Source organism: Hippichthys cyanospilos, chromosome 7 (assembly GCF_059441005.1).
Source record: "Hippichthys cyanospilos isolate Australia breed blue-spotted pipefish chromosome 7, RoL_Hcya_1.0, whole genome shotgun sequence".
Lineage (NCBI taxonomy): Eukaryota > Metazoa > Chordata > Actinopteri > Syngnathiformes > Syngnathidae > Hippichthys > Hippichthys cyanospilos.
Genome location: NC_142375.1, coordinates 20,671,892 through 20,698,437, shown reverse-complemented (window position 1 = coordinate 20,698,437; position 26,546 = coordinate 20,671,892). Strand labels below are relative to the sequence as shown.

Sequence of the window (26,546 nt, the reverse complement as noted above, 5' to 3'; positions counted from 1 at the left end):
AACACACTCAGGGTCTACCCAAATGGTCCCCACAAGTGCACGAGGTTCCCTCAAAGAGAGTTAAACCCGGAATTGGTAGCAAAAACCAAGGCCTCTCACAAACACACACACAGGGTCTACCCAAATGGTCCCCACAAGTGCATGAGATCCCCGCAAAGAGAGTTAAACCCGGAATTGGTAGCAAAAACCAAGTCCTCTCACAAACACACACACAGGGTCTACCCAAATGGTCCCCACAAGTGCATGAGATCCCCGCAAAGAGAGTTAAACCCGGAATTGGTAGCAAAAACCAAGTCCTCTCACAAACACACACAGGGTCTACCCAAATGGTCCCCACAAGTGCGTGAGATCCCCCCAAAGAGAGTTAATTGGTAGCAAAAACCAAGTCCTCTCACAAACACACACAGGGTCTACCCAAATGGTCCCCACAAGGCCGTGAGATCCCCACAAAGAGAGTTAATCCCGGAATTGGTCGCAAAAACCAAGTCCTCTCACAAACACACACAGGGTCTACCCAAATGGTCCCCACAAGTACGTGAGATCCCCCCAAAGAGAGTTAATTGGTAGCAAAAACCAAGTCCTCTCACAAACACACTCAGGGTCTACCCAAATGGTCCCCACAAGTGCGTGAGATCCCCCCAAAGAGAGTTAATTGGTAGCAAAAACCAAGTCATCTCACAAACACACACAGGGTCTACCCAAATGGTCCCCACAAGTGCGTGAGATCCCCCCAAAGAGAGTTAATTGGTAGCAAAAACCAAGTCCTCTCACAAACCCACACAGGGTCTACCCAAATGGTCCCCACAAGTGCGTGAGATCCCCCCAAAGAGAGTTAATTGGTAGCAAAAACCAAGTCCTCTCACAAACCCACACAGGGTCTACCCAAATGGTCCCCACAAGTGCACAAGGTCCCCGCAAAGAGAGTTAAACCGGGAATTAGTAGCAAAAGTCCACTGACAAACACACACACACTCATACACACACATTGGTGTCCACTGAGAGCCAAAGCAGGCTATGGGGATGTTTACTGTTTAGCCCTGTGTGTTGATGTGATGGGACAACAAAACTGATAAGAGCGTTTTGTGTTTGATCTTCAGCGGGTAGAGACCCAGGAGCGGGGTCGGCGAGATGCAGCGTGTGCTTGATTAGTAACTGGATGAGGGAGTGGGTTTGGCGGGGGGTCAACTCTGACCCGTGACCCGAACACGGCAGGCCCTGACGCAATGCTCCGCGCTTTCTCCCATAACACAGTGGGATGAAAGGAGCGGCGGTGCGTGTGTGCTCACAGAACTGGGACGCTTCCCCTTTGGACCTGAACAATGCAACACAAACAGGGCGGCCTCATTCAGTGTAGTCGTGCTGGGTCACAATAAACACCCTGCGTCGTGTCGCTCGGATTGGATCGATTACCGCGTTCAATCTTTTCTTCGTCATCGTTTTGTTTTTGAGGGAGGGCAGGTACAGCGAGTTTTTCAGGGTTTCCTAGTATACCTTCAAAATTAGCACCCCTAAACCAGTTTGGCACTGCAACTTGAAATTTAGTAGCTATGTGTATCATGAGCAGACCCACAAAAATGTCTCAAGAAATTCTTGCTTATTTGGTTTAACCCTTGTGCAGAATTTTACCCAATCTTTTGCTCTTCGCGTCAAAGAAATTCCACATCTCACATGTTTTGATGCAGCTGTATAGCTAGCTAGCTAGCTAGCTAGCTAGCTAGCTAGATAGCTAGATAGATAGATAGATAGATAGATAGATAGATAGATAGAAAGCTAGCAAGTTGATAAATCGATAAAAAGAAAGAAAGCTAGCAAGCTAGATAAATAGATAAAAAGAAAGAACGCTAGCAAGCTAGATAAATAGATAAAAAGAAAGAAAGCTAGCTAGCTACCTTGCTATCTAGCTAGCTAGCTAGATAGATAGATAGATAGATAGATAGATAGATAGATAGATAGATAGATAGATAGATAGATAGATAGAAAGCTAGCAAGTTGATAAATCGATAAAAAGAAAGAAAGCTAGCAAGCTAGATAAATAGATAAAAAGAAAGAACGCTAGCAAGCTAGATAAATAGATAAAAAGAAAGAAAGCTAGCTAGCTACCTTGCTATCTAGCTAGCTAGCTAGATAGATAGATAGATAGATAGATAGATAGATAGATAGATAGATAGATAGATAGATAGATAGATAGATTGAAAGAAAGCTAGCAAGCTAGGTAAAATCAATTAAAAGAAAGAACGCTAGCAAGCTAGCTAGCTAGCTTTATATTATCTCTAGCTAGAGATAAATAGATAAAAAGAAAGCTAGCTACATAGATAGATAGATAAAAAGAAAGAAAGCTAGCTAGATAGAGCGATAGATAGAATTTTTCTTTTTTTTAAGTCCTTTTTGGGATATTTACGTCCCATCTGCTTAAAGGCTTTCTGATCGAGTCCAGAAAGAAGTCAGGCACCCAGCAAAGGTTTTACCAATATTGCCGTTGAAACTTTTTGAGGAAACCTCCCAAGTTTGTTGTCATGTCAACACCCTTTGAGCGCTAATGAACTTTGCCGAGGTGTGTATTCATCGCCTGCAGCATCTCCTTCCAAACGGCAGCATTTCCGTCAAGATGATTTCATTTTAATGATAGCGTGGCTGTGAGCAAGGTCATAAATCAGCAGATCTTACGTCTTGCCCTTCTTCGCCATACCCCCGAGACACTTTCCTCCCCTTCATGAAGCCGCCTACCAATCCCAACAGGATAATCACTCACCCCGGTCGGACCTCCCCCAAGGAATTGTAAGTCGCACTTTTTTTTTTTTTTTTTGATAGATGGTGTCATCATACTTTTAATTGCTGGCTCTTTTTATCCTAATTTGATGTTTGTTTCCCATCCCGGCGCAGGGCTGTAATTTTCACATCAAGGAAGTGGAAACGGATGAGGAGCAGGTGGAGGGAAGAAGTCGCGTGAGGGATTTTAACCTCTGAGCTCGAGCCGGTACGTAAACGCAGCGGCGCTCCGCTGCAGCGGCGGCGGCGGCGGCGGGGCGCCAAACTGCAGACAATTAGCAGGATTTCTCGTTTGAAGTGTTTTGCACAGTGGTGAAAATAGAGCAGATTAAAGATGAGACAATAATAGACAACCTCGACTGGGTGTTGTTCCAACAAAGAGAATTTTGCTAGAATAATCTGCAATTTTAAATAGTAAACTATGTCGAGAAAAGAAGCGAACGTCTTTTCGACGTAGTCGTTTTGGGCAACAAGGGCTGGGCCGTAAATCAAATGAAATCGGTTAATGTCTTTAATTTGAATTGGAATATGTTTTTTGCGCGAGAGTTTGCAATAGTTAATAACTACTTTCAATTAGGCCTTGTTTCGTATTTCGATCATTTTTTTGGCACACTCGCGCTAGTGTGATTCCGAAGTTGTCGTGCCATCTTGAACTTTGACCACCATTTTGACCACTTTCACCATCTGGGTGAAATTTCAGCTCCCTAGGTTCTTCTTTAAAAAAAAAAAAAACAACAACATTTATGTGTATTTATGAAGATGGAATTTTTGACTGTCTGATTTCCATTATTTTGCATACTTGTGCCTCTCTTCATTTCGGTTATTTTGAATTCAAAGTAATCCCTCACTATAACGCTGTTCACATTTCACTGCATCGCTGTTTCACAGTTCTGTGTGTGTGTTTTTTTTCTTTTTGTTATATTTTTTCATTTTTAAAGAGTATTTTCTCAGTTTTTCATTGATTTCTTTCCACGTTCCTTCCATTTTTTTTAATTTACAAGCTTTACAAAATGCATATTTGTTAATTCTTTCATTTTACGTCCTCAACTTCTCATTAAGGTAAAAAAAAAGTCCTAAACGACTAGCTTCTTCAAAATTCTTACAAAATAGGCAAAGTTTCTGATATAAATGTAATGGAACGACAGAATTTTGTATCATGTATGTGGCAAACGAATGCATTTTCTGTGGCACGTTATACTTTACAATTTATGTGGTAAAAATGTGCATTTTAAGGGCAAAGATTATTGCACCAAAAAAAAAAAAAAGATCTGAGTTTCTGTCAAACGGCCGGAACGACTGTGAATTCAAATACATTTTAAGTTTGTTGATCACACATTTACCAAGATTTTATATCAGAAGTCGGCAAAAACTGTTCAAAAGAGATTCGGAGAATAAGAAAATGTTTGTTTTTCTTCCCCAAAATTTTTAAAGGAAACTTGCAATTTTGGTATTTTAGTCAGAAACCTGAAGTCACATCAGCATTTCAAGGGCCACAAAAAGTGAGGTGGCGGGCCGGATCTGGCCCCCGAGCCTTGACTTTCACACCTGTGCTTTAGATGATCCTGATTGATGCGTAATTTCTTCAAATTGGATTAAAAACCTTAACGGGCTGCATATGGCCCCTAGGCCTTAGTTTTTGCCTATGTAGTATACCATCTACGTGCCATGGTGTATTTTCTGGCACGGTATTGCATTTTCCCTGCAGAATATCTATTGAAAATATTTTATTTTTGATTTTTCAGTTAACAATTCATATGCATTCACACAGAACGTAACGGGGCCGTATAGCGGCGTCCTTTAAAACAGCGAGACCAGCGATCAAATTGTGCTGATGTTAAATTATGCCCTTTATGTGCGTGTCTTTAGTATATACACTTTGCCTTAATATCGCATGCAAAATGTAGTATCTGTTTAGTGAATTGAGGTCACAACGCAGCAGGAACGCTTCCTTTTCATGTGCCATCCAGAGAGGTCACTCTTATGAACTCATTAGCGGAGAAATGCTAATGCATCTCTCTCTATACTTACTCGGTCTCCTCTTTTCTCCTTTTTCTTATTTTTATTCCCGTTCGAATTAGAATGGAATGTTCCGACCGTAGGAGCCAACGGCGAGGCGTTTTCCTTTGTGTTTCGTCAAGGTGTTGCCTCGTCGCAACGCCGCCCGTATGCAAATGAACTTGTTAGCTTCCATTGTCGTTCTAGAGTTGGTTTTTCAAATCTTTTACTCCAAGGAGCGAATAAAAAAAAAGGTGATGGGCGATTTTATAAAACAGCCGTCTAGGAGGTAGCACATTTGCTACCACGTTGGTTGGAACGAGTCCTCGGATAATTTGAGTACTGTGGGAACGCGAGATACGAAATTAATTCGTTCAGGGATAGTTTTCGTAAAGTGATATTTCTTCTATTTCTAGTCTAGTTTCTAATGTAAATTACTGTATTTTTCGAACTATAAGGCACACCTTCAATGAATGGTCTATTTTAAAATGTTTTTCATATAGAAGGTGCATCACATTTTAAGGCGCACAGAATAGAAGCTACAGTAGTGGCTGGGGTTGCGTTAAGATTCCACTAGATGGAGCTGTGGTTAAGGGAATCAAAACAAAACAAATAGACAAGTCAATCAAGTTTATTAATAGACTATCAGAAATTAAAAATAAATACAGTGGAAACGAGACATACGAAATTAATTCGTTCAGGGATAGTTTTCGTAAAGTGATATTTCTTGTATTTCTAGTCCAGTTTCTAATGTAAATTAGTGTATTTTCTGAACTATAAGGCTCACCATCAATAAATGGCCTATTTTAAAATGTTTTTCATATAGAAGGTGCATCACATTTTAAGGCGCATAGAATAGAAGCTACAGTAGTGGCTGGGGTTGCATTAAGCATCCACTAGAGGGAGCTGCAGTTAAGGGAATCAAAACAAAACAAATAGATAAGTCAGTCAAGTTTATTAATCGACTATCAGAAATTAAGAATAAAGATGATTTGTGGAAAGTTTGAAGAATGGGAAAAAAGACCTCTTGATTACATGAAAAGTCTGTTTGAATCAAGAATTTCAAACTATAATTATGATTCAGTTAAATATATAACTAAATCCTTTTTAATCAAATTGCAACCGAAACGTTTTGTGCGCCTTATAAATTGCTTCAAAGATGGAGATTTTAAAACAAAACTGAAATACAGGAGGAAAAATGGAAGACTTTACATGGTGATTGTTTTATTTTTTTGTCCCCAAAAAATGAGTTTTTATGCGCTATATAAGGCACACTTTCAGCTTCTGAGAAATTTGAAGGCTTTTAGGTGCGGAAAATGCGGTATGCACCGTGATTCGCGCCGAGTTTAAAAAACTACAAAAATGCCTTACCTTTCAAATGAGACTACAACGGCTTGTTCCCTCTATATTGTTACATCACATTCAGACACTGGGTTAATTCATTCAATGCCAGAGACGTATTTTCACGTTTTTTTCAGAGTCTGGTCCCAGATACTTAAGTGTTAACTCGATACTTAAATACATTAAGGACATTAATTTCGAAATACTTAAGTATTAAAAAAAACGTGAAAATACATCCCTGGCATTGAATGAGTTAATCTAGTGTCTGAATTTGATGCAATAATATAGAGGGAACAAGAGGTACTTGAATTTCTTCCTACTTCTTGTAAACTTCCATGTAAAAGTGTGTTGAACTGTGATATTAATTCATAATGCTTTTGTTCTTTTATTTATTTATTTTTTTTGCCTTTTGTAACAAGTTGAAATGTTCAATACACCAAATCAAAACCAAAATGGCATTTTTATGAGAAGTAGGAGCCTTGGGTGTGCCATCTGAAATTTTCCAGTCACTTAATCGGATCAAAAATATTTATTTATGGCTCCATTAAGTGATTTAAATGCTCTTTTACTATTATATGCTTACATTATGTTATTTTTCTGCACATATAACATTTATATGGCAAAATATCCCGTTTTATGGCAGAATGGGCCCTGCAGGCCTGGATTGTCACAGGACAAAATTTCCTCCAGATAAAAACCTTGTCCTAGGTCAAATAACCTTTAAAATAACAAATAATTGTTTTGTCGTGATAGTTTTGAGGTGGGGGGGGGGGGGGGGGTGTAGCAATTGTGAACAAGGCGGTTAATTACATTAAAGACTTACAATAATGAAGCAGAACATGCGGCGGCTTCCTTTTTTTTTTAGCAGCTAAAAACAAGAAGAAATCTTACTATTTTCTTTTTTTTTTCCCCCTTGAAAGCTCAGTTGTTGGGCTCTAATTAACTCTCTTATGAAAGTGTGTGTGCATGTGTGTGTGTGTGTGCGTGTGTGTGCTCTTTCCGCTACACTCTGGAATGCCGCCAGTCCCAGCTCTTTTCCACGTGCGCCTTCCAAAACCCAAAAAGCCTTTGATCTTTTTTTTTTTTTTACCCCCCCCCCTCTCTCTCTCTCTCGCTCGCTCGCCCTCTCTCTCTCTTTTTCCTCTACAGTGTGTGCATGTCTCTCGCTCATCTGCTGGAAATGTTGGCCGGTCTCCACACTCGGACCAAATTTAGTCATACAAAGGGGAGGGTGGGATGCGGGGGTGTCAAGGGGGAGTCAGGAGAGGGGAGGGGGGGTGAGGAAGCGGGTCGGGAAGAGGGGATGGAGGGGGCGAGGGGGCTACGGGGATGAAAGAGCCAGCCGCTGCCAGATCAAAGGCAGCCGCAGCTCCGCCCCCATAACCCCCCCTCCTCCCCCATACCCCCACCCTCTTCCTTCTCACCCCCCTCCCTCCGTCCTCCTCACCCCCCCTTCCTCCCCCGCTGCACTTTATAAAGTTGGGCCGGCTCAGTCTGACTGGGATTCTCTCACGCATGCCACATACAATGCGACGTAGAACTTGATTGTTTTGAAATATTTAAAAAAAAACACTCCTATAAGATTGATTTTGTATGCAGATTTTGAAAATAACCATTTTTTTCTTCCATTTTGAGAAGCAAGACATGATTTTTGCGACAGAAAATGTCATTTATGTGTTTCTTTTCCACTGCGTTGCATTTTTATGAAAATTTTATGAATGTACCAGCAAAATTGGAGGAATTTCAAACGATCGTGTCATATTTATATAATATAGCGTTTCGGAAGTCGAAAAACTATTTGCATTTTTGTGATGTTTATTTGTCAAAATACTGAAAATGGTCGATGCCTAAATTGGCCCCCCGATCCTCTGTTTGATCAACGTTTTGAAATAAAACAAGAAATCACTGAGTAGTTTTTACTGGATCAAAATAGTGACCCAACATGCTTGGTCAAATCCTCAAGCCAGTGTATTTGGTTAATGATGCAATTTTACGGCAGACCATTTTACACATTGATTTTTACAAGATTGATCTTCTGGAGTTTTTGAATAATGTACACTCATAAATACTCCCAAAAATGTAGTTCCCCTATTTAATAAATAATCCACCAATGGACACAGGAAATCTAAAAAAAACAACAACTTGAATTGGCTTAAATTTTGTTTTAACAGAAACGATAGTTTTGGCCCAGTAAAAGTCGGTTGTGTGTGGGGGATTCTTTTCTAAGACATATTCAAGTTGAGCCAAATGGGAAAAAACAATTTTTTTGGGGTTGTGATTCAAAGTTGTGCGGCGGCAAGGAATTTTGTGGTATTTTCAAAATAAAAGAAAACAAATTGCCTCAGATTTGTCCTGAATAAAAAACAGACTTTTGTTTTGTTCTAATTTAATATTTACACTCTTAAAGGGACACTGTGTAAAATTTAGACCATTTTTCATTAAAAAGAAAGAAATTAAATAATTTTACATTTCAAAAACTTGCAAATAAATATGTTCTCACCAAACGAAATCTTACACATTGTCCCTTTAACCCCTGTGCACACACTTTGCAAACAATACACATGACGTTTTCCTAATTTTGTAAGTGCTTTTCAAGACGTAATAATTCAAAGTTATTTATGAATATTTTTTCCCTTCAACCACTCAAAGTGCTCAGTGGCATCAGTTCTATGCATTCAAATGTAAAAAAAAAAAGAAAAATGTTATGATCTGTCTTTGTAGCCATTAGCCTTAGACATAGCCATTAACTGGTCTCTACCGCCACCTACTGTCTTGAGTTGAAACACAAGTCAACAAAGAATTTTCTGTTTGCTGACATAGTTTGACCACCGCTCAATGTAATTTTGCAAAAATCACAGGAAAATAAGCGTAATAAGGCCTATTAAAATGCATCTCAAAAATTGTAATTATCATGATTTTATATGGTCCAAAATTTGGACGATGATTATTTTTGTATACAAAATCTCCCATGTCCAGCTGCATAGAAATGACAGAATGGTGGCATTTTGAAATTTTACATGTTTTAATCATCTGTTGGAAATTTCAGCTTCCTAGTGTTTCCCCCATTGATTCGTTATTTGAACATAATGAGTTATAAGATTATAATTATAGTAAGCACAAATGAGTGAAATAGCAAACCCGGCACTGGGTCCAAAGAGCACCCGGAACGGTCACCGTTTTGATCCAGTAAAAACCCCTCAGTCGTTTGTTTTGGACTTATTTAAAAAGTGCATCAAAATTTGGAGAGTTTTCCTTTTCAGTCCCCCCAGAAATGGCCCCCGATAACGGAAAGCGGGGCCCCCTCCGGCAGCGGCCCCCATCAGCACGCGTGCTTGTTTTGAGCCTGGAGTCCACGCGTGGGCTTGTGTGCTCTGCCCATTTGTTTGGGAGAAGTAAAGTGGGAGTGTCAATCAGTGCTGACTGGAGAGGAGGAGGAGGAGGAGGAGGAAGAGGAAAAAAGGAGGAGGGAGCAGCTCCATTACCAACACACGCTCACACACACCGGTTACATTACACCGTGGAAACGCTGCGGGAGCGCTGGGAAAGTCTTCTCCATGGAGTCTGCGTGTTTTGCGTTTAACATCACCTTTCTTTTGCCTTGAATTCTTCTTCTTTTTTTTTTTTTAATCCAAGGACTGGATGCGCACATCCACGCATTCTTTTTGACTTCTCCGCCAGGAACCATCAGGATCACATGCACTTTTTTTTTCCGTTTTGATGTGGATAAATCATTAAGTGAAAAGTGGTGATTTGCGGACGTTTGTGAGCTTTTGTTTTCCCCTCTGCGCGGGGGGGGGTCATCAACTTGGCTCCTATACCGGGAGTTCCTTTACTGTGATTTTTTTCACAAGATTTTGGGGGTTCTTTTTTTGGAGAGGGGGGGATTGCGGGTGTAAAAAGAAAACGAAAAGAGGCGAGACGACATGCCTCAGTTGTCAGGCGGAGGAGACCCGGAGCTGTGCGCCACGGACGAAATGATCCCGTTCAAGGACGAGGGGGAACCGCACAAGGAGCAGATCTTCGCCGAGCTCAGCCACTCGGAGGAGGAGGGAGACCTGGCCGATATCAAGTCGTCGCTGGTCAACGAGTCCGAGGGAAGCCCCAACAGTAACAGCCACGATGTGAGTCACTTGACCCCTAAAACAAACAAAAAAAAAATCCAACACAGGGGAGGCCTCCACATTTTATTTATATCTGTTTCATTCATGTAAAAATCATCCTTCCATTTAAACCGGAAAAATATGCCCCAAAGATCCATACTAAATTTTGATCATCTTAAATTATTCTGTATTCTTTATATAAGTGGGCAATTTTCTTTTTTAGACTTTTTTTTTCTCCTAGCAGTTGCGTTTTGCAAGGTGGACCCATGAAATGCTCTCTCGGGGTTACTTTGAGGCCCTCGCACCGTAGATTGTCCAACCCTGCATACACAACATTATGCCATTTATTTGTAGTTTTTTTTTTTTTTAATCTTCTTTTTGGGAAGATCAAAATAACACACTATTGTAAAAATATAAAAAGGCCATGGTAGGAAATGGCTAGTATGGCAGTTCAAGTTCTGTTTATTATAAGGAATAATCCAACAGTATTAATGTAAAAAAAACAACATATAAAATAATAAAAACATCCTTAAATATTTTCAAACATTCAGTTACTTTCTAGGTAAGAAAAGCAGTCAATTACGACGGTCTACTAATAAATGTCAGCAATTTTACCATGCATCATTAGCGGTTATAAATCTTAAATGTTCAACGTTATTGTGAGTGCTGAAAATTGCTGCAGTAGTTGGAATTAAGCAGATTTAAATGTGACCTCATTTCATTTTTAAACTGCAATAATTGCAAGAACACATTTAAAAGGTTTGCTTTTCGTCACATTACTTCCAAGTTTTTCAGCATTTCTTTAAAAATACTCATTTAATAGTTGCAACATTTTCTTTTTAATATTTTAATAATGTTGTCCCCATTTGACCATGTTCCTTCAATTAAAATATACATAATTTCAACTGAATTTTCTGAATGTATATATAAATATATATATTTTTTTCCTAAGTACATGTATTTCATTTCAGACTATTACAAAACGTACATTTTTGTATATTTTTAACCATCACAAAAAACAAGCTTTTTTTTTTTTTTTGCACAGGCATACACACTTGCATCGAGGTAGAATTAAAAATGGAGGCAGTTATTTGGGCTGTTCTGTCATTAGCCACCGTGTTAATGAAATTTGGGGACCCCTGTCCTGTCTGAAATGTTGGGAGACGCCGGGCCGACGTGGGCTGACTGTTAATTAGGATGCTCGCGGAGTTACCTCTTGCACAGCTGGAAGTCATCCCGATGATGATGATGATGATGTGTGTGTGTGTGTGTGTGTGTGTGTGTAGTCTCCTCCTCAACCTTGACAGAAACTGGTTGTATGAAACCTGTTCATTTATTTAATTCTGCTTAAAAAAAATCAATTTGTTCGAAAAACAATCTAATAGACGATTGGAAGCTTGAATGAAAACCAGTGGGAAAAAAAAAAAACAGGTGAATTATCAAAACCCCTCAAGGCCATAGCGTCTTAATTAAGTGGGAGACGCTTGTCTGAAAATGTGCGTGTGTGTGTGAGCCTTGTTGAGAGTCCAAGAAAAAAAAAAAAAAAAAAAGCACATTCATCTTGGACCATGTTATTGCGCGGTCTTCTGACCACATCAGCAGCCCCGTGTGTCCAACGGCGTTTGAAGACCCTCACAATCGATTCGCCGCCATTCAATTTCTTCCTTTTTTTTTTTTTCCCTTTGGCTTCTTCTTCATTCAGGCGGCGAGACAGTCCCAAGACTCGTATCACGAAAAGCACAGAGAGCATCCCGACGATGGTGAGTAGTGACGTAAAAAAACAAACAAACAAAAAAAAAAGAATTCCATTCTATTTCCTGTTTCAGGAATGGGAAAAATGTATTGGGATGCTTGTAAATAATGGAGTCGCACTGCTTAAATACAATTTTTGTCAATGTTTTAAGACATTTGTTTCCATAACAAATAATTGCAACCACTCATGTACAAAAGTTGAAAATAATAATAATAATAAGTTGCATTATTTGATCCAAAATTGCATGGGCACAAAAAAGTAATGGACTCATGCCTGAAATTGAACAAAACTAGCATGGTTGCTTTAAATAATGATAAAATCAAACTTTTCACACTTTTTATAACTTATGGTGTACAAAGTGAATGCTGACTAATCGCCAATACAGGTATGAAAATATCTAAAAGGGAAACTAAACTTAATTAAACATTTTCAGCAGTAAAACATTGATTTTGGTCAAATTAATTAACGTTTTTTTATGCACTAATAATTCCACTTAAATACATTCTGCCGTGAACTAAAAATGACATCACATGAGTTCAGGGTGACAACCAATCACAGCTCAGCTTGCAAATATCACATGACCAAACCCAGAAAAAAACTGAGCCGTAATTGGTGAAATTTGTTTTTTTGCACTTCAGAAAACAACTGAGCCTTCAGCACAGTTAATATCATTTTTACGTGATTATATGTTAAAAAAATATATATTTTTAAAGAGATTAATTGTACATCAAAATAATTTATCAATCAAATGAATTATATACAAACTATTGACATTGTATTTCTGAAAACAACTAAATAAGTAACAACTGTAAAACTAAACAAATAAATTGTCTTATTTATTACATTTTTTATTACAATATTGCCAAAGATTTCAGGAGAGAATCTCTTCACAGTAAGGACAAACAATGTTAAAACTAAAACATAAGTTTACAGTATTGAGCAACCGTGATGGGAATAATAATAATAATAATAATAATAATAATTTGCATTGACTTTTTTTATTCAAGTGTAAGATACTGAGCATCAAGGACAGAAATGCTACGCTATTGCTACGTTACAACATCGGGGCCTCACCATGGCCCCAAAAGTCCGATTTTTCTAATCCTGAGACAAATGTTTGTTTTACAGGTATCTAACATGACCCCCAGCCAAAAAAAAACAAAAAAAAAACCTTCACCTAGTAGCACTCCCAGCTAGTGTTTGCTCAACTACTATGCTGACAAAAACATGTTCCCACATTGCTAATAGTTCATGCTAACAATATTGCTAATGAATGAAAAAGAAATACATATCTATGTTTGTTTACTAATTAAACAAAGAGAAAAAAATTCCGCCTTTTTTGCTGAGCAACCAGGACAGAGATGCTTTGCCAAAAAAAAACTCACCACAAAAAATAGTTTTCTTCTTTTATGGCCTTTCAATACACACATGGATATATGTAAAATGTATGTTTATGCTAACAACATTATGTTACCACAATTTAGCTAATGTTGCAAGCTAAAAATCTTGCTAAATTAACTAATAAATGACTACAGTGAGTATATTTTTGTTTTTACCTGATTAGACATTGAGGAGAAGATTTCACCACGCGAAATAGTTTTTTTTTTTTTTCAAAAGACATAAAGATATACAGAAGAAAAAAACATTTTGCGTGTCGTTGCTACTAGAGTTTCCTCGACTTTCATGCTAACATGACATCCTGTTCCCACAATTTCGGTTAACGATAATGCTAATTTAGCTAATGAAGAAATGCTTCTTGTTTGTATTTTTTCTGATTGAACAGAGAGTTTTTGAATGGCACATGAATTATTTTTCCACACCTGATCTCAAATCAACTTGAGCAGTCAAACATGCAAATGTTTAACTCCTGTGTACTCTTTTGACAATTTTTGGGTTATCTTCCACATCATTCTTAATGTATTATAACCAAGAGATGGCGCTCTACAGGTAGTGTGATAATTAGGTGGCGGTGCCGTGTTTGACATGGTCTCGGTATCTTGGTGAAATTTCAGCTCCCTGGTGTCTTCTTTCAATGCTTTTGATGCAAAAATCAAAAAGAATAGACAAAATATCGCAAAAATGTTAAAATGAACAAAAACGTACAAATAACAACAGTAAAAAAAGCCAAACTCGAGAAAGGTAGGCCGTAGGTGATACCTGAACCCGGAACCGACGCACTGTGAGGCAACCGCGCTAACCACTAGTGCGCCGCGCTGTCTTCAAGTAACATTATTCTCAAATATCTCTCGATTGCGCGGCCCCGATTCCGTATTTGGCGGCCGTCACGCGTCGTCCGCAATAAACGCGGCGTCGGGGTCACACGCGGCGACGCGACCTCCGCTCGGCGGGGCCTTCGAGGCGGAGCGTGCCTCCCCTTTGTTCCCCTTTCAGGACGCCCCCATTGCTTGTATCAAACCAAACACTGGCTTTCTTCACAACAAGATCTACGTCGCCATCGGGCTAAATACCACAAACACACCCCCGCACCCGCCCCCGGCTTTATTACGCAGTCGAGTGGCGAGCGGCGCTGAATTGAGTCCTCTGGTACAAAGCGCCGCCTCCTCCTCCCCCCGTTCTTCTTGTCGGGTCATAGAGGAACAGTTGGGCCGTCTCCTGTTTTGACACACTCTGTATGTTCTTCTAATTGGTGCTAATTGGCACAGAGGGGCTCCATTGTTCCTGCGCGTAATACAATTTAGTCCGAGTCCGGTGTGAGGCCGCGGACAAAAGGCCAAGGCCAAATGTGCCGCCGGTTAAAGTGATATTATTATTCGCTGTGATTCATTGAAAGAAGAGTAACAAGTAACTTTGGGGATAAATGTATTTAGTTTTGTCCAAAAGAACTTTACGCTTCAAGTCAATGTAGCCGCGAGGGACTCCGTTGCACCAATAAAAAAGAGCCGTCTAGTCACATGACCGCTCAGCTAGCAAGTATTTTTAAGTTACTTATCTACAAGGAACGGACTGGTTTTCTTCCGATACCAATGCTGATATTGGGAGAAGTCAGGAAACGGCAATGAATTTGTTTTTCTATAAAAATTCAAAACGTATACCTCGAACTATATCGTTATTAACGTTAACAAAAGAAAAATCAAAGCAATATAAATCAACTTTCAACAACTTATCTACTTTTTACAGCATTTATACAGGTTACAAGTTAGTCTAAAACTGAAAAAAAAATCCAAGTGCCAATGACAAAGCTTATTTTTTTTCTGCACATCTTTGCAAAAGCTTGCAAAAACTGTGTAAGCGTGTTTTGTGAAAAAGTGATCAGTAGGAACGGCAACTGCTCAAGTGCTGCTAGCTAACAGCTAATTTATGCTAGATGCCTGAGCCATTGGTACATAATGTTAGCGTAATTAAGTTGTTTTTTTGTTAACTCTATTAAATTTCTGAGTATTAACAGTTGTTGCTTTATTATCTATTTATTTTTACTTTTTTTTTTTTTTTTAACCGAGATACTTGAATTACTTGTGGACTTGTTTTAGCCCTAAACGGTACACGTTTATTTATTCCCTGCTGTGGAGTAAACCTCAAAGTTGCCTGAAATAGAATTAACAAACTTAAGTAGCAATATCTAAAATTGTACTTTGGTACAATAAGAAATTATTTTCACAATGTTACATGATATTCAACTGTGTTTTTTTTTTTGGAATCAGTGAAACATCAGGACTTGTACAGCAAAGGCCACGCGTACCCGAGCTACCCCAGCTACATCATGATGGGCAACATGAACGACTCCTACATGAGCAATGGCTCGCTCTCGCCGCCCATGCCCAGAACGGTCAGTACCAGCCTAATTACTTCCTCTGTATACAGGTGCATCCTCGTAAATTTGAATTTTTGCGGAAAACTGAATTTATATTCCAGTAGTCTCCCTCTAGTGGTAAGCAAAAGAATTGCATAATTCTTTTAATCCAATTACTGTACTGTACAGTACAGTAAGCAATATGGCACAGATTAGTTGTATTTACTTTATTCAAGCACTATTAATATTCAAACTGTGCATAGTGTCACAGTGGCCACGAATAATATTAATAATAGAAAAGAATAATATTAAATACACATTTTTAGAAAAAAAGACATTTTTAAGTAAATACGTGATCATTCAAATGTATTTGGATGCACTTGCATGTACTTGCTTTTTGACTTGCCATTATTCATATATTTTGTTTATATATTTAGTGTCAGACAATCGAAATAACATAAATAGGCAAAGAGAGTGTAACTTTTTCAGATGTTTTTTTTTTAATTTGGGAATTTAGAATGTCTTTCTTATTGTATAGCTGGTATACAACAAAACAGAGCGCTGCTCTAATTAGTGCATATCAAATAAATACAACCAATAAATTGAGTAAATGGTATAGAATAAAACTCCAGACGTAAACATATATGCAACTTTATTAGCGAATCTAGTCTATTAGCGAAACAGTGCCTCTGCTGGCCATAGCCAAGTAGTGCACTCAATTTTTTTTTAAACGGAAAAACAAAACACCTTTTACTTTTGATTAATAAAAAGGCAACAATTTTGAGGGTGTTCTTTCCTTTAGCATGTTATGAAAGAAAACAAAGAGCTCCCTAAATTGAAACCGAGTCCGAAATTTAAATATCCCAATTATCCAGAGATGAAACGAAAAAATAGTACGGTTGTGTGCGTGGGTCGCCCCCTCTTTTCCTCCGTAATGGCCGAAAAATCAGGCCAGCTGCAGGTCCGTCAGTGGCGGCTTCCTGTGTCCCCCTCGCAGCTGTCCGCACTAATGCTGTTATGTCCACACGCGTCTCCGTATACCAGCCGAGACCTATCACGACACAATGAATTGCATGTCTGTATTTCTTCATTCTTTTTACATTTTATTATTATTAACTGGTGCGGAGGTTCATAGTTCGCATTTTCAGGGGGTCCTGGTTTTATGATGGTTTTTGTATGATAGAATTTGCCCAATGAATTTTGATTTCCGGTCTAACGTTTTGTTTTTTGTCGAGGGTTGATTAGTTTTTTTGGAATTGGAATCAGACTTGCGCCGTCTTTTAAGATTTTTAAGATGTTTTACTTACTAATGTTGCTTTTCTTTGTATCTTGGGATTTTTATAAATGCAATATAAACGTTTTCATGTTTATTTGTTTTATTTGTCTTGAGTAGTCAACAATACCAAGTATTGATACCAAAATATAGCCCCAAAAAACAATAACAGATCCTTTTAAAGAACAAATAGCCTATTTCAATGTAACATTTTTCTTATAATTTCATGAAACTATGTCAGTTTTCTACTTCTTTTTTTTTTTTTGTAATTTCTAGTTCAAAATTGTGAATACCTGCCATTTCTAGTATCAATACCTTGAAAAAAAAGGCTATGAAAAAAGGCTATTCATCGGCCCCATACCAACACTTGGTCTTGGTAGTTATCATTATAAAGTTGTGATTTTTTTCCACAGTTAATACAGATTTGATATAGATGTTCATTAGTAAAACAGTTCCCCTGCGCCACAAAAAAAGATAATATGAAACAATTTATCTCTAGTTCATGTTATTTTCTTCTTCAAACTTCAAAGTCGTGGATATGAATCAACAGCGCCTCTGCTGGTGGCAGCTAAGCAGCGCAATCTCTTAAGACTCAACCGCGTCAAAATTCATTTGACAATCTATGTAAAAAAACGACTTTAAAAAAAAATACTAAACATGACTCTAGCCACACGCTAGCCAAATTCTTCACGTCTCCGATGGCTTGGAAGCGCTCGAGGAGGTCCGCTTGGAGAGCCACCAGAGGAAATTACCTTCCCCAGCAGACGTATTTTTACGAGGCCCAGACTGCACGCGCTCACTGCCAATTTTTTTTGTTTAAATCGTTGTTTTCATTTACCGCCCTTCTTCTTCTCCCCTCAATCTCCCTCTCTTGGAGCCATCTTGAATAAAACAGTAGTCATTTTTGAACGCCTTTGTCTCAGACGATGGAGGGCCGGCGCGCTACATCTGCGGGCCCGGGATCAGTTTTCACACACATCAAAGGCTCCTTCTTTCTTTCGTTCCTCAGCTCCGAACCCCCGTCACAGTCGCTTCGGATTGATTTCCATTCACCGTGACATTCCTGCACACATGCCGTCCGGCCATGACAGAGCTGTCGGGAGCCCATGATCGTCAGCAGATTTTGATGTGGCTTTCTTTTTATTCATTTTTTTTTCTTGACACGCGTAAACGCCTTTTCTGCAAAAGCCGACTAACTGATTTCTTTACTCAAACATAGTTGGAAGCATTGTATTGCCCCCCCCACCCCGCTTACATGGCGCTTATGGTTATTGAGGATTTTCATTTATGACCATAACATTTTAACAACGGGTTTACCTCGCTAATTTTCTTTGCAGTCTTGTTCCTTTTAAATCTTTTTTTTTTTTAAATAGAGAGGTTTTAAGTATTTATTCATTAATAAACAAACAATAAATAATAAATAATAAATAATAAATAATAAATAATAAATAATAAATAATAAATAAATGAAATTCAAACTTATTTTTGACCATATCTATTGCAGGTTTATGCCGCTATTTTTCTTGCTAGTTTTCATCCTTTAAAATCAGATCAGTCAAAAAATTATTTTATGCACTCTTAAGAAATTCAAACTTATTTTTGACCATATCTATTGCAGGTTTATGCCGCTATTTTTCTTGCTAGTTTTCATTCTTTAAAATCAGATCAGTCAAAAAAATTATTTTATGTATTCTTAAGAAAAGTTTAAAAAAGCAACAACAAAAAAAGAAAAATTCTCGTTCATATTCAACTTTTAATTTTTGGCCATATCAATTGCGGGTTTACATCACTGTTTATCTTTCTAGTTTTGTTCTTTTTAAATTGGATAAGTTAAAATAATACATAAATGTCCTGTATTTATTTTTAACTGAATAATTCAAAAAAAAGGAACAAAAGCAAAAAAAAAAACATTTTAATTCAAATTTTATTTTTTTTAACAAATCTATTCCTCCTTTTTAAATCGTACCAGTCAAAAAATAATGATAATAATAATTTTGTGTATTTATTTTTTTAACAAAAACAAAATAGAAAAAAATAGAAACAAAAGCAAAAAAAAAGTCATTTTTTACCAAATCTTTTTTAGAATTTTCAGCAAATTTTATTAGTATTTTTCCTCGGTCCAAGTAAAACTGGAAAATAAATATTTTACATATATTTTTCGTAATTTATTTATTTATATTTATGTATGTATTTATTCATTCATATATTTATTTATTTTAAGTATCAAACTAAAATTTGAAGATTTAAACTGTTCTCAGTGCTCTCATTTTTGGGATAGCTCGTGCTGAGTGCTGCATTTTAAAAATACGTGCGTATGCCGAGTATATCCGAGTTTCAACTTGGTGATATTGGCGAGCAATTATCTGCGTTTAATTAAACAAGCGCCGCTATATACATTTTGGTCACGTAATTTCACACGCGGCTCTCAAATCCTGACCAGAAATCCTCTAAGGCTAGATTTCGATCGCATGCTTCAAGTGACACAATTTCAATTTTCTTTGGTCACATGAGCCACAATTGAGATATGATAAAAATGGTGTGCAGTTATTTTTGTCCCTCAGTATTTCTCTTTTCTTTTTTTTTTTCCTTTCGAATGATATTGTTGTATACTGTATGAATTTGCTTGACAGCGGGCCTGGAGTGAGTAATCTGGACGCTCTGGTGAATTCCCGCTGGGCCGCTGCGATATATATGCTGTTCGGAGCAGCTATTTCAAGCCCACTGATTAATTTTAATATCACATACAGTATATATCGCAATATTTTAAGAATTCCACACATGAACCCCAACTACTTATTTGTTTTTTTTCCAAATATTATGTTCAAGAAGTGGCTGAAAATAGCTGAAACTTAATAGTCTTTCAATCATTTATACGGCTGTACAGATTCTAGAGATGTCAAAATTGATTAATCAATTAATTATCAGATGAATCAACAACGGATTAAAGCACAGGTGTGGAACTCCAGTCCTTGAGGGCCGGTATCCTACATGTTTTCAAATCTTTTCCCTCAAAAACACCTGATTCAAATGATTGGGATCGTTTTAAAGCTCTTGCAGAGCCTGCTAATGAGCTAATCATTTGAATCAGGTGTGTTGGGGAAAGAAAACCGGAAAACATGCAGGATGCCGGCCCTCGAGGACTGGAATTCCACACCTATGATGATGTCAGAGCATATGAAATTGGAGTTTCCACACTTTTGACTTTTGTGAATTTTTATATTCGAGTGGCGTGACAAAAAAGAAAAACGTGGCACAGGTGTGGAACTCCAGTCCTCGAGGGCCGGTATCCTACATGTTTTCAAATCTTTTCCCTCAAAAACACCTGATTCAAATGATCGGGATCATTTTAAAGCTCTTGCAGAGCCTGCTAATGAGCTAATCGTTTGAATCAGGTGTGTTGGGGAAAGAAAACCGGAAAACATGCAGGATGCCGGCCCTCGAGGACTGGAATTCCACACCTATGATGATGTCAGAGCATATGAAATTGGAGTTTCCAAACTTTTGACTTTTGTGAATTTTTATATTCGAGTGGCGTGACAAAAAAGAAAAACGTGGCACAGGTGTGGAACTCCAGTCCTTGAGGGCCGGTATCCTACATGTTTTCAAATCTTTTCCCTCAAAAACACCTGATTCAAATGATCGGGATCATTTTAAAGCTCTTGCAGAGCCTGCTAATGAGCTAATCATTTGAATCAGGTGTGTTGGGGAAAGAAAACTGGAAAACATGCAGGATGCCGGCCCTCGAGGACTGGAATTCCACACCTATGATGATGTCAGAGCATATGAAATTGGAGTTTCCAAACTTTTGACTTTTGTGAATTTTTATATTCGAGTGGCGTGACAAAAAAGAAAAACGTGGCACAGGTGTGGAACTCCAGTCCTCGAGGGCCGGTATCCTACATGTTTTCAAACCTTTTCCCTCAAAAACACCTGATTCAAATGATCGGGATTATTTTAAAGCTCTTGCAGAGCCTGCTAATGAGCTAATCATTTGAATCAGGTGTGTTGGGGAAAGAAAACTGGAAAACATGCAGGATGCCGGCCCTCGAGGACTGGAGTTCCACACCTATGGATTAAAGAATTGGTAAATAGCGTGATTTCGGTGAAATTTTGTTGACATGTCGTCACAAATGACGCGTGCGGCGTTTTGAGTAAATGTCAACCGGCCAAACCCTTCAGGATGTCGTGACGGGATCTGACTCGTTGGCGGCTTTGATGAGGATGTCGGTCTGAGTCGCCCAGATTCTAAATCGGGTTTTCAAAATGACGGATTCTAAATAAAGCCGGCGCAATGGATCTATTCCAGGAATAGCCTGCCGCCGTCATGTCTTGGCTCTGCTGCATAAAACCGCGGACGGTTAGGCTTTGAAAAAAAGAAGCGGAAGCCAGCTTTTTGGTTTGACGTGCAGGTGACGTCCATCTGGACTGGACCAAAATTTCTTTGTACCAGACTTGTATTGCTAAGTGAAGTTAATCCAATTGCTCGAGGGTTCACTACACTACATTTTTTTGTGTTTCACATGGTGATCGTAATTGTATAACAGAGCACGCTGTAGGCCATAAACACTCTTCGCCCAAGTGTGCCACAGGACAGGAAGTGTATCTTAACCCTCATGTGGTATTTTGACCATTTTTGGACATTTTCTTCCAAGTCATTTTTGCTGTATTTTCGCTAAGCGATTGCAGACTCCTCGTAGTGTGATAACTGCTGTATGTGGTCGTACCATTTTGAGCGTTGACCTTATGTCATCATCTGGGTAAAATTTCAGCTTTCTCATGTCTTCTTTCGGTGCTTTCTCTTTGATGTGAAATGCCTTTGATGTAAAGATCAAAAGATTGTGCAGTATTCGGACTATTTTTGGATCCTTTTCTTTCACATCGTTCTCGCAGTATTTTAGCCAGGAAATCACACACTCTTGTGATAGCGAAATAATCGCGGCATGTTGAAATTTTGATATGTTCTCACCATCTGGGTGAAATTTCAGCTCCCTAGTGGGTTCGTTCAATGCTTTCCCTTTGATGTGAAATGCCATTGATGTAAACATCATGCAGTATTTTAGCCAAGGGATGGTAGTGTGATTACCAAGTGGTCGTACCATGTTAAAATTTGGACACGTCACTATCTGGGTGAAATTTCAGCTCCCTAGTGTCTTCGTTCAATGCTTTCCCTTTGATGTGAAATGCCATTGATGTAAACATCATGCGGTATTTTAGCCAAGGGATGGTAGTGTGATTACTAAGTGGTCGTACCATGTTAAAATTTTGACACAGCACCATCTGGGTGAAATTTCAGCTGCCGCATGTCCTTGTTCAAAGCTTTCCTCTTTGATGTGAAATGCCTTTAGATATAAACATGAAGGGAATATGTGGTATTTTAGTCAAGGGATTGCACACTAGTGTGAAAACAAAGTGGTCGTGCCATGCTGAACTTTGACATGTCACAATCCGGGTGAAATTTCAGCTCCCTTGTGGCTTCCTTCAATAATTTAACGCGTTATTGTGAAATACCTTTGATATAAAGATCAATTGATTGGACAAAGGACAAGGGTTAAAGCAGGGGTGGGAAGTTTCCTTCTTCCAACACACCTAATTCAAATGATCATGATTCTTCTTGATGAATTGATCATTTTAATCGTGTGCTGGTGGAAGGAAACCTCCAAAACATGAAGGATACCAGCAATGAGTTGCACACCCCTGATTTGAAGTCTCAATCCAGCAAGACACCTGTGCGATGCAGTTTTTCACGACCGGCGCTATTACCGGCAAGACCAACGTCGTCCTGTTGGAATCCGCGCAGACAATCGCCACTCTGTCCACAAACCCGCACGCCACATCAAGGTTTACGGTCCCAAACCATATTATGGAAAAGCAACCAAATGCTTGCCCCGGGCCACCCTTTAGCTGTCTCTCTCTCTTTGGCCTCATGAATGCTCAATTTCAGATCCTTGTGGCAAGCAAGATGGAGTGTTTTAGGAGGGGGCACGGGGTTTTCGGTGCCCGCGCGTTTCTTTTTGATGTAGCGGGAACGTGACGGATCTAGACAGGCGGCGTCTCGCAGCGTGGAATCACTAACCCGGGCTTACCTAACGGGATTTTGTAGGACCGCTCGGGTGTCCTCTGCTTATGCCCTCAGCGCTACTGTGGAAGATCCCTGTTATTGGGATATTGAAAACACTGTTTACCAGCAAGCGTCCATGTACACGCTGAATGTACTTAGGAGAGACGCTCAAAAAAAAAAAGATTTTTACGGTCCGCAGGGTCTGAAAGATGGTCAATCATGGAAATGAGTTGGTTGCACTCATGCCGTTGTTAATTATTACCGCACAAGATAGCAAGTGCTCGGTCAGAAAGGGGAGAGGACTAAAAGATCAAATGAAAGATTGAAAAAGATTCAATAGAAAGAAAGATCCATTTAGAGGAAAAGATTTGAAAACATGTAGGATACCGGCCCTCAAGGACTGGAGTTCCACACTTGTGCCACGTTTTTCTTTTTTGTCACACCACGCACGCGTCATTTGTGACGACATGTCAACAAAATTTCACCGAAATCACGCTATTTACCAATTCTTTAATCCATAGGTGTGGAACTCCAGTCCTCGAGGGCCGGCATCCTGCATGTTTTCAGGTTTTCTTTCCCCAACACACCTGATTCAAATGATTAGCTCATTAGCAGGCTCTGCAAGAGCTTTAAAACGATCCCAATCATTTGAATCAGGTGTTTTTGAGGGAAATAGTTTGAAAACATGTAGGATACCGGCCCTCAAGGACTGGAGTTCCACACTTGTGCCACGTTTTTCTTTTTTGTCACGCCACTCGAATATAAAAATTCACAAAAGTCAAAAGTTTGGAAGCTCCAATTTCATATGCTCTGACATCATCATTGGTGTGGAATTCCAGTCCTCGAGGGCCGGCATCCTGCATGTTTTCCGGTTTTCTTTCCCCAACACACCTGATTCAAATGATGAGCTCATTAGCAAGAATTGCAGGAGCTTCAAAATGATCCCAATCATTTGAATCAGGTGTTTTTGAGGGAAAAGGTTTGAAAACATGTAGGATACCGGCCCTCCAGGACTGGAGTTCCACACCTGTGATTTAGAGTATCAGGAATCCATAATCTGTAGTTTGGGGTATGAAAAATATTGATGGATATTTAGTGTCTTGTAGTGGCGCGTCAATAAAAGAAACAAAAGATGTAATTATTACCCCTCCTACCTTACTTTTGGACCAATTAAAAGCTCTGACATGATTGTGGCGTATTGTCATAAATCTTCCTTTTTATGTAATTATAACTTGTGGAATAGAGACCTTTTTTAGAAGTAGTTTTGGATCATATATAATCGTATTTTTCCAGAATAAATGGATATTTTACAGAATAAATAATCTAATGCGGGAATTAATTTTTGAAATTCCTTTTTTAAACTTGAGTGTAATATAAGTATACGGTTTGAGCTCGGAAAAATATGATAATGCCAAAATGCGTCATTGTTCTTTGTAAAGATGACTGAAGAAGCAGGTGTGTTCGTGATTGTGAATGGCAGTTTGTCTCTGTGTGCCCTGTGATTGGCTGTCAATCGGTTCAAGGTATATCCCACTTAATTCCCAAAGGCAGAAGGTATTTGTTTTTTTTTTTCCATACTACCATGGACACATGCGCCAATCAATACTGACAAAATACTGTTTTTAGCATTTAACTTACAAACTTGACATTGACAAATAGCAGACCAGCATTTTAGTGACGTATGAGCGTGGTGCGACTCGCCAAGTTTGAATATTGGAAGTGTTGAAGCCGTAACACGGAAAAAATGCCGTAAAGAGGGGACGAAAAAACTTCCACTTCGTCAAAAAAACGTAAGCCAGGGACGCCGTAACCTGGGGGTCCACTGTATTTGTTATTTTCTTCTCAAAAATGGGCATATTTTTCATTCCTGTGGCATTAAACATGGTTATAACAGTTAATTGGCTCTGGGTCCCTGGACACGGAAAGATTAAGAGCCCCTACTGGAGGGCAGCGTCCAAAGGTCTTTGGTATGCTTCGAGAAGCAGCTGGATCGCACGTGATCGCGGCTCCTAAGTTGGTCTTCGGCTCAATGATCTCAGTGAGGCGAGCGAGTCCCGGTGACATTGATGTCATCTGCAGTGCAGCTTTTTACCGAGCAGCGTAAGATGTGCGTTGCGCCAAGGGGACCTCACGCACAAGAAATACCGGGCCCTTTTCAAAGCCTTTGTAGTGCCGCCGCAGCTCAGCAGTTTTTCGAAACAGCGCCATTAACGCCCTGGCTTCCACTACACACTCGCGCCATATGGATGGCGGTAACAACACCATGTGGTTGCAATCACCTTATCTGAGCCTTTCATGCGGTGAAATGGAGCTCGGCGTACGGCCGTACTGCGAGCGCCTCGTTTTTTAATATGAGAAACAGAAGTCAAGGTTCGAGTGCGGTTTCTGACAATATAAATGGATCGTGATTTATTTCTGAGTGCTGTTGATTCATAGTTCAACCTGCAGGCCAGTAGAATGCAGTGTATCAGATGATACTTGGGGGCATAGGGTTATCTTCCCAAAATATCCAAAGAAATCTGTTTGGAAGGAGGAAAAATATAATTAAAAATCGCTTTGAAAAACTTGCAATAGATATGATCATAAATGGAAATCATAGAGGTTGTAATTTATTTTTCAATAATTAAATTGCCATCTTTTGACTGTCCTGACTCAAAAGGGGGAAATTTTTGGGATGAAAACCAGAAGTAGAAAAACTTATGATCATAAAGAAAATCCACAATAGATTTAAGCCGCAATTACTGAAGTAGTGAGGCAACACTATATCACCGGAAAAGATTTACAAACATTAACATAAACATGGAGTGTATTTACTCTAAATTCTGGACTCTAAGCCGTCAATAGCAATCAATACAATTACCCAGTCTTGTCACATCTGACCAATGCTTAACAGCAAACAAATTGCAGGGAGGCTGCAGCTGATATACACATCAAAAACCTGCGGCACCATCTTGAAAATTAGACGGCAAACATGAACTAGCTCATAAAACGTGTTAATGAGAGCTTTCGGTACGTCCACCGTGATAAGAAGACGCAGACTTGAACCGAGTCAGTGGTTTTGTTCCGGGGCGTGGCTCGGAGACGACAGCCGTCCTCACCGCCAGATCGGATGCGGCTTAACCCAATCCGGCGCTAGGAGTCAGTCAGTCAGCCACCAGGTCAATCGGGCCACACCTGCTCAGAGGACTTCACTCTGCACATGCAGCCTGGTACTGATCTCCAGGGTCAGATGAAGGGCCTTGCCAAGCGTGTCCCTAATTCCCCTGTTCTGTTTTAGAGGCTCTAGTGTGACTTCCTAATATGTAACAGAGTCTCCCGGTCTGTTATAACTCTGAGACAACCTCCGATGAAGGAAAATAGCCGACAGCAAATTCGTACCTCTGTGTCGGTCTTGATAATCCTGAACAGCCATGGAGTATTGCTACATATTTTTACACGGTCAGGAAAATACCAGTTGATGAGAAAGGGGCTCTTCTCAAAGTGATTGGTATCTGCGGAGCATTGAATGAGAA

The 26,546-nt window shown here is 39.2% G+C and overlaps 1 protein-coding gene across 5 annotated transcripts in view; it reads left to right on the top strand.

The window, feature by feature from the left end:
- Window positions 1–2,415: 2,415 nt before the first annotated feature.
- Window positions 2,416–26,546, top strand: part of lef1 (lymphoid enhancer-binding factor 1) — a 69,552-nt gene continuing 45,421 nt past the window's right edge. The window contains exons 1-4 of one of the 5 annotated variants that reach the window (XM_088419985.1): window positions 2,416–2,974; window positions 9,363–10,223; window positions 11,905–11,962; window positions 15,615–15,739. In XM_088419985.1, the coding sequence (XP_088276111.1) occupies window positions 10,026–10,223; window positions 11,905–11,962; window positions 15,615–15,739 (381 nt within the window). In that variant the 5' untranslated portion in view covers window positions 2,416–2,974; window positions 9,363–10,025. Of the gene's footprint in view, window positions 2,975–8,844; window positions 10,224–11,904; window positions 11,963–15,614; window positions 15,740–26,546 lie in introns of those variants that run through there. The other 4 variants (XM_088419983.1, XM_088419987.1, XM_088419986.1 and 1 more) reach the window with 4 other exon arrangements.